Raw genomic sequence first — 8,840 nt, forward strand, 5'->3', positions numbered from 1 at the left:
AATCCACTCACCTCAGCCTCCCAAAGGCACGGGATTACAAGCTGAGCCACCAAGCCCGGCATCTTTTTTTTTTTAAAGATAGAGTCTCGCTATGTTCCCAAGCTGGCCTCAAACTCTTGGGCTCAAGTGATCCTCTCGCCTCAGCCTCCTGAGTAGCTGGGATCACAGGCGTGAACCACTGTGCTGGGCTCTGCTGATTCTCTCTCGAGAGGTCCACAGGTCAACAGCTGGGAGTGGCAGAGCTCTGAAGGGAGGGCCTGGCCTCAGAATCCTGTGATTCTGCTTCTTTTGACAAAATTCGAGAACTGGAAAAAAATCCCAAGAAGTCACCTGATTGGGCTTCCTGTCTTTCCCCAGAAGCTGTATGTTTAACTGTTGAACCACCAGATAGCCTGTGCTGTCCCAGTTGTTTTGTGTCATTTAAATCACGGTGCCAAGATATATTCAAACACAATTTCTCTGGCGCTGCCTAAAACTCGTGTCCACTGTTCCTGGAACAGGCACCTCCGAAGCCCTCGGCCCCTCCCTTGCTCTTCCCCTTCTTGAGTTCCAGCTTGCCCGCCCCCGCAGATGCCCACCCTGCCCTTCACAGCCATGCACTTGTGTCCTGCACTCTGACACCTCTCCTCCCTGGACTGCCACCCTCTTCACTGGATTTAGAGCCTTGTCAAACACTGCAAGCACGCCAGGGCCGTGCACAACCTCTTGACGTTCTCAGCCTTTTAAATGCAGATGGGCCTTTCAGCAGCATTTTGCCAAATGCCACAGAACACTGGCCCTTGCAAGTGAGGCCGACCCCAGGGCAAGGTCTTTGAACCCATGCCTAGCCAGCTCCTCCCACACGGAGCCCGACGGCTAGCTCCTATCTGCAGCTGCTCATCTTCGCCCACCTTGACCAGGCTCCACTGTCTCCACAGATCTGCGTCCTTCAGTGTCCAGAGGGTTTCTACATTGAGACTGATGTGCAAAGGACCAGCGACTCTCGGTTGTACCGTTTCTTCTAAATACAGATGCTGCTGTTCCTGTCTAAATTCGGAAACCTTCAGCCCTGATGGCACCTGCAACCTTGACTACAACCCTCCTAGTGCACCATCCACCCCTGCAAGCCCTCTCGCAGCCTGCGCCTGCTCCTGCTCCATTCACCCCGCGACAACCTCACCCATCTCGGGCCCATCCTTCCCTTCTCAGAACACTACGGGGCTTCCCGCTGTCTCTTAACTGAACACCCTCTGCTCGCCCGGCCTGTGCTCTGCAGCCAACGTACCCCAGGTCTTACACAAAGACTGTTCACCCATATGTCATACGCCTCCCTTCTCAAGTCACCCCAAGTGCAATTCCTCATGGCTGAGACAGTTTTTTAGTCCAATAAACAAAGAGTACTCAACTGGGGCATCTGGAAATATGTGTCTGTGTGTGGCGGGGGGGGGTATTAAAACAACTGGTGAGTACTACTACTGGCATTAACCAGGCAAGAGCCAGGGATGCAAAACTTCCCACACGGTATGCGATGGTCTTCAGCAAGGAACCAAGTGTCTCGCCCCAAAGTGCCAAGAATGTTTCTGGAGAGCAGCACTGCTCTACACAAGGCTAACATCTACCCAGGAAGCAACCTTATTTGGAAGTAGTTCCATAGGAACTTCACCCTTCTGTCCCTCTTGTCACTTCAGAAGGCCTTCAGCTTTCCTGGTTACTGAGCCCTTGCACCGCTGCCCCGTCTCACACGCCTGCACCCTAGTCCTGGCCCCTCACGGTTATGAGGAGCTACAACGGTGCTTGCTCCCCACGAGGGAGGGGGCAGGGGGTCTTGCTGTGTGGCTGGCTGATAGGGGGCTGTCTTGCACGACCCTTCCCCGGCTCTGGCTGGGGTCGCCTCCGTCATGCTAGAGCCCCTGAGGAGGGAACACGGCACAACAGGCGGTCACCTTGTTCGAGGTGGCATGCTTGTGTGCAGCGTAGAACTCGGCGTCTGCTTTCGCCTTCTCCCGGGCCAGGAACGCCGCATCTGGGGGTAAACAGCGTCAGGTGCTGAAGATCATCTACCCGTCAGCAGGAGGAGGGTCCCTTTCTCCACCCTAGTATTTCGACTGCTTATCTCACTTTGCAAGTTCTTAATAACGAGCAGTTTCAAATCCTGGCCCCAGACAGCTGCTGCTCAAAGGGGAGCTCTCTGGCCAAGGTCAGTGACGCTCAGCTCGTCGCTGCCCTCGTTTTCTCCCTGAAGTGGCTCTGGCTGTCTCTGCCGCTCCCCGGCCTCCCCTCGCACACGCCTCACACCCCACCCTGGCACTAGGCTTCAGTATGACGACTCAGTGAAGACACAAGGCTCTGCTCCAGTTACTGCGCTGGCCCTAGCCCCTCCAAGTGTGTCCAGAGCAGTTAACACAGAAAGACAGGAAGCAGCAGTGTATACGCAAAAGTGTCAGCTGGGTGCAGTGGTCAACTGGGAGGCCGAGGCAGGACTTCTCTTGGGGCCAGGAGTTCCAAGACCAGCCTGGGCAACACCGTGAGACCATGCCTCTACAACAATTTTAAAATTCAGCCAGGCATGGTGACGTGCGTCGGTAGTCCCAGCTCCTCAGGAGGCTGAGGCCAAAAGTTTGCCGGAGCCCAGGAGGTCAAGGCTGCGGCGTGCCGTGATGAGCCGTGACTGAGCCACTGCACTCCAGCCTGGGGACAGAGTGAGACTCCAACTCAGAAAGGAAAAGTGTCTTCAAGACGGGAGCTAAGAACATCAACACCTCACTGTGTGAAATCCCAGGGCTTGAGGTCCTCCATGAAAACTGGGATCTCTATTTTTCCCAACTAACTTTTTTGACAGGTGGCAAATAAACTGGCAGTGCTGGGGTGTATGACACTGTCCACTCTTTATGATGGACTGTGGGCAATCGTCACAGTCTACCTGAGAATCAAGTGGTAGCTAATAAGCCCAACTTAAGAGAAACAGGAGAGGCCAAGCCACCCACTCAGACCAGCCAAGAGCGAGACACGTAGCAGCAATTCAAAGAAACTACTTGTCTGGATTCTCAGGCTAGTCACCTGCCCTGACCAGACGGCTCTGTCTATAGCCTTCTCGGCCACCACCGTCAACAGCCCGAGACAGGACTCCTAGGCGCTGCTCAGGACAGCCAGTCTCACCTCCCCCACCCCTCCCCTGCAAAGCACCTTCAATTTCAGAAATGCGCTTTTCCGTTTCTTTCTCCATCACCTTCTGCTGAAACTGAATTTTTGCCACTTGTGCAATCTTCTCGGCTTCTATAAGTATACAACAACAAAAAAAACTCATTAAAAGACATTCCTATAGTACCTGAGTACTAAGAATCCGCAGCATGGTCTAACATTTAATTACAAAAGTTTACTGGTTTACTCATTAAGTTGAAATCCATCCAGAACATAAGCAACTCAAAGGGAACATATCTCTTGCTTCATGTTCTACTTGGACAGAGCTGGCTTTGTGGGAAGGAGTCACAAAGGTCAGCACTGCAGTCCTTCACTGGACTGTGCCACAAGGGTCACAGCTAGTGGGAACGGGGGACTTCATGAGCGCACCCAGGACACAGCAGAGCAGCCCAGAGGCGGGGCAGCAGTGGAGACTGCATCCTGGGGCAGGAGAGAGAGGGAGGGAGGTTAGACCTAGGAAGGCCTTCTGGAAGGAACCTGGCAGGAAATAATGACACGATCTAGGAGGGCATGGCAGGAAGCATCAAAGCAGAGGAGCAGGCGGGAAGGAACATGGCACAGCGGAGCGGTGACAGGAGCTGCCGGCAAGAGAAGACAGCAAGTAAGAGCAGGAGGGCTTGGAGACGTCCGCGTGAGCGACAGGCTGGGGCGCTCAGACGCGACCACCGGGGCAAGGCCGTGGTGCACAGAGGACCAGGGAAGGAGCAAGCAGGAGCAGGGCCCTCCCCAGGTGGGGGTGCCAGAGGGCGCACGCGGCTGCAGCGGGCACGTGCACACTGGCCAGCGCCCCGCCCGGACACCGCTGCCCAGCCGGGGACCCAGGTCCAGGGAAGAGAGACCGAGGACACTCCAACCCCGCCCACCGCAGCTCTTCAAGAACAGCCTCACACTCCACTTCAGTCAGAGAAGCGGGGGTTTTAACGCATCTCACCTCTGGCCCTGGGGAAAGGACAGAAGGGAAGGACAGTCTCCAAGTGGTTCCTCCAAGTGGGTGTGCTCCACCCACTGCTCCAGGACACATCCCGTTCCCCAGCGCAAAACCAACCTATGTTACACCTTCCTAAGACCAATCCACTACGTTCAACTGGGCTAGGAACTTAACTGTCAGCAGAACCTCAAGACCAAGCTTGCCTAAAAGGCAAGGGATCTGGAGCCTGCAGCCAGGCCCCAGACAAAGGCGTCTCGACACAGCTCTGTTCACGGGGAGCCTGGTGCCCCCCTTCAACACAACTCCCTGGCACGGGGGCATAAACCCAAAACAGATCGGCCAGATTTCTAGCTCTAGGAAAACGGTAGACAGGTTAGTGAGAAACTCTTCAGCTAGCAACACCCTAAAATGCTGGACGGAATAGAACACATCTGTTTTTCATGCCTGGCAGGGGTCCCGAGAAGGACTGGGAAGTCCTCATGCCGTCAGCGAAGGGAGAGCCCTGGTGTGGTCACCAGACACAGAAGGCAAAGGACTCGGGCTCTCGCCTGCACACGGCCAGGAGACGAGGCCTTGCAATGCCAGGAATGCCAGGACTCAGACTCCCGCATGAAGCCGAGGCCTCCAGAGGGCTGCCACGAACCCGCTCCACAGCCCAGTGAGACACAGGTTCCTCTCCACCAGACACATCTCCGGGACCTTGCAAGCCAGGAGAGAAGAAAGCCTGCCTCCTCCAAGGAGCAGCCAGCTGACGGCCTACTCGCGAGCAGGTCCAGGAGGCCAAACAGGAGGGGAACTACAGTGTCAAATGGGTAAGGAAGAATTAGCTCAGTTGCCACTCACAAACTGAAGAAAAGCATCTTCAGACCAAGGGAGACTCAAGATGTTTTCACTCCTTAGCCTTCACTGGAAAGAAACCAGCAGAAAAAACCAGAGTGAGTTGCCAGAAGTAGTGGAGAGGAAAAAATTACTCAACACATGTAAATTGAAATCCATGCTAAGAACAAACAATAATAAACGACGATATAATAATCAACGGGAGAAGGACAACACAAACTCAAAGACGGGGGGATGTCGACACAGCGACAGGATCCCAGGGCGCAGCTCAGAAGAGGATGGAGAGGACGTGTAACAACCAGTTCCACAGTCCAGAAATCAAATCAGAGGAAGGACAGAAAAAAGACAATTCAGTCAATTCGATAACCAATCAGAAAAGCGAGAAAACAGCAGCAGAGAAAAAAGCACATGGTAAACAGCACACAATTAAAGGACACAAACAGACCCAAACACAGCAGCAACCACAACACATACAGAAAGACGAAACTCACAGGGAAACACAGATTCCCACGTTGGAAACGATGACAAAGTTCAGCTGTGTGCTGTTGACAAGAGACACCCCCACAACACAGTGACAGAAAAGCCGGAGAAAAAAGACAGGGAAGACACACCAGGAGAATGATGAACCAAGAGAAACCTGGCACAGCGACATCATCATCGGGAGGGCAGATCCTACCAGAAAACATGTTCAGGGACAAGGCAGCTGACAACCAAACAGGGGACTTCTCCAGCGGGACAGGACAACCCTGAATGGACTTCATCCCACAGTCCCCAGATATGTATAAATTAACAAATTATAAGTCAACCACTTCAAGACCAGAGAGGGAGGTTCTAATGCCTTTCTCAGGAGCTGGTAGCTCGAGAAAGCAGAAACAAGCAGAGCGCAGAAGACGTGAACAGCCTGACTCCTAAAACAGACCAACACACACCGAGGAGCCCACGGCCACCTCGGAGAGCGCACGCTCACCAGAGACAGAAGAGGGCCCCACACAGCAGGCCACGACACGCATCTCAACACATATTTGAGGACCCATGGAACAGCACTTATTTTCTGACCACGACGCGGTAACACGGCAAGCCAACACAAAAAGGTGGCCTCAAAACCCACTCAACCAGAAATGGAAAAGATAAACTTTTATTAATCATGAGCCAAAGAAGAGATAAAGAAAATGTTTTCAAAGAAAATAACACTAAACACCAATAAGCGAAGTGCATTCCAAAACCTGTGAGACATAGCTAAAGTAGTACTTAGAAGAAAATTTATAATCTTTCATGTTTCCATTAGAAAAGACTGAAAAATTTTTTCTGCACTGCCTAGACTGGAGTGCAGTGGCCGCTCCCGGCCACCGCAGCCTCGACCTGCTGGGCTCCGGCGATGCTTCCGCCTCAGCCTTCCTAGTAGCTGGAATTACAGGCGCGCGCTACCACACCCGGCTGATTTTTGATTTATTGTAGAGATGAGGTCTCACCGAGTTGCCCAGGCGGGTCTCGAACCCACGGGCTCAGGCAATCCACTTACCTCGGCCTCCCAAAGTGCTGGGATTACAGGCTGAGACACCGAGCCCGGCCTGATTTTTTTTTTTTTTTTGAGTTGGAGTCTCACTCTGTCACCCAGACTGGAGTGCGGTGGCCACTCCCAGCCACTGCAGCCTTGACCTGCTGGGCTCTGTGATCCTTTCGCCTCAGCCTTCCAAGCAGCCGGAACTACAGGCATGTGCTACCATGCTCAGTTTATTTATTTTTTTTATTTATTGTAGAGATAAGGTCTCGTCAAGTTGCCCGGATTGGTCTCGAACCCGTGGGCTCAGGCAATTCACTCACCTTGGCCTCCCAAAGTGCTGGGATTACACCGAGCCCGGCCTCAAGCCTATATTTTTGTTTTGTTATTTAATTTCTTTTTTTTAGTACTGTAATCCATTTTTCTGACAGTTGATGATATATTGATTCCTAACAGATTGAAATGCACACACAAGAAAGAAAAAGTGCATATGATGAGATGAACATTGAATTTTTCTTTTTAAAGCTGTTAACATGGTAAATTGTATCAGTAGATTTTCTGTTGCTGAATTATCTTTGCATTCCTGAAGTAAACATCCACTTGGGCATAACGTAGGAGGTGCATGTGGTTTGCTGGTAATTTCTTTAGGATTTCCTACTCTTCTTTTCATGCATGAGATCAGCTTATAATTGTCTTTTCTTACATTCTTACCATCTATTTCCTGGTATTGCGATTATACTAGCTTCAAAATGAGCTGAAGCACGTCTTCAATTTCTGTGTTCTTAGACATCATGTGTGAGAATTGTGTGATCTTGTCGTCGTTGGTCTGGTAGAACACACTTGTGAAAACCATCTCAGTCTACTGAGATGAATTTTTGTGCTTTTTTGTTTGTTTTTGTAAAATTTAACCTGCTGATTTAATTTCTGTATTGAATATAGGTCTGCTGAGGTATTTGTTACTTTTTAAGTCAGTTTTGGTGATTATGTTTTTATAGAAAATTGTCCGCTTCATCTGATATTTCAGTGTGGGGACATAAAAGTGTTTGTAGTAGCATTCTTACTGTCTGGGTGACAGAGTGAGACTCCAACTCAAAAAAAAAAATAGGCTTGGATTTTTTTTTTGAAAGCAGGATTTATTAAGAGAACAGAAAGGCTCCCACAGTGGGAGGAGACCCGAGGGGGCTGCCCAGCTTGGATTTTTAATAAATTCGACAGACACACAATTTCTGTGTTACCACATGTAAAAGCATCTCAACGCTCGTTCTCAGTTTCTGTACTCATCTCACTGAGGCCACAAAACACAAAGGTGACAGGACCCTGACTCCCACCACGTACTAAGTAAAGCACTCTAGGAAAGCCCTTGCACACATGTGTGAGGAAACACAGTTACGAACACCACTGTTCTGTGAGCTGGGTGCCGTGGCTCACACCTATAATCCCAGCCCTTTGAGAGGCTGAGGTGAGAGGATTGCCTGAGCTCAGGGGGTTGAGACCAGCCTGGGCAACATGGTGAAACCTTGTCTCTACAATAAATATAAAAAATTAGCTGGGTGTGGTGACATGTGCCTGTTTCCAGCTACTTGGGAGGCTGAGGCGGAAGGCTTGCCTGAACCCAGCAGATCAAGGCTGCAGTGGCTGTGAGTGTGCCACTGCACTCCAGTCTGGGTGACAGAGTGAGACTCCAACTCAAAAAAAATAAAAAATAAATAAAAAAAGGTAGAGTTTGGTACCATCTTCATAGGTTCAGATAGGTACAGCAATTCTATATAGCTTGTTATGCACAGTACAAGTATAAAAACATGGACAGAAAGGACATATCTCAACTTCAGAACAGAAGCTCCGCTCAGAAGAAAGGTCAAGAAACAAGACCAGGGAAGGGCACGAAGGAGGCTTCCAACACAAACACAAGTTTCTTTTCTTTTTTTTGAGTCGGAGTCTCAGTCCGTCGCCCAGGCTGGGGTGCAGGGGCACACTCAGGGGCACCGCAGCCTTGACCTGCTGGGCTTAGGTGATCCTCTCACCTCAGCCTTCCAAGAAGCAGGAACTATAGGCACAAGCCACCATGCCCAGCTACCCTTTTTAAAAATTTATTGTAGCGACAAGGTCTCGCCAAGTTGTCCAGGCTGGTTTCGAATCTGTGGGCTCAGGCAATCCTCTCACCCTGGCTTCTCAAAGTGTTGGGATTATAGGCACAAGCCAGCGCGTCCCGCAATTGTTTCCTTAAAAGGATCTGAAGGAACATGGCCACGTCCAAGCCTGCACCACACTGTTCCCTGTGCATTCCTGTATTTTTGAATATTAATTAAAAACATTTTATTTTATTTTATTTTATATTTTGAGTTGGAGTCTCACTCCGTCGCCCAGACTGGAGTACAGTGGCCGCTCCCGGCCACCGCAGCC

General features: G+C 50.8%; 1 protein-coding gene across 1 annotated transcript in view; it reads right to left on the bottom strand.

Annotated features, from left to right (window-relative positions):
- Positions 1-8,840, bottom strand: part of ERLIN1 (ER lipid raft associated 1) — a 30,917-nt gene that overhangs the window by 1,226 nt on the left and 20,851 nt on the right. Inside the window, exons 8-9 of the mRNA XM_008060865.2 lie at positions 3,163-3,252; positions 1,923-2,002 (exon numbers count right to left, since the gene is read on the bottom strand). Coding sequence (XP_008059056.1) covers positions 1,923-2,002; positions 3,163-3,252 — 170 coding nt within the window. The remainder of the gene's footprint in view (positions 1-1,922; positions 2,003-3,162; positions 3,253-8,840) is intronic.

The sequence above is a fragment of the Carlito syrichta genome, unplaced genomic scaffold (genome assembly GCF_000164805.1).
Source record: "Carlito syrichta isolate Samal-C Ts95f unplaced genomic scaffold, Tarsius_syrichta-2.0.1 Scaffold304751, whole genome shotgun sequence".
Classification (NCBI taxonomy): Eukaryota; Metazoa; Chordata; class Mammalia; order Primates; family Tarsiidae; genus Carlito; species Carlito syrichta.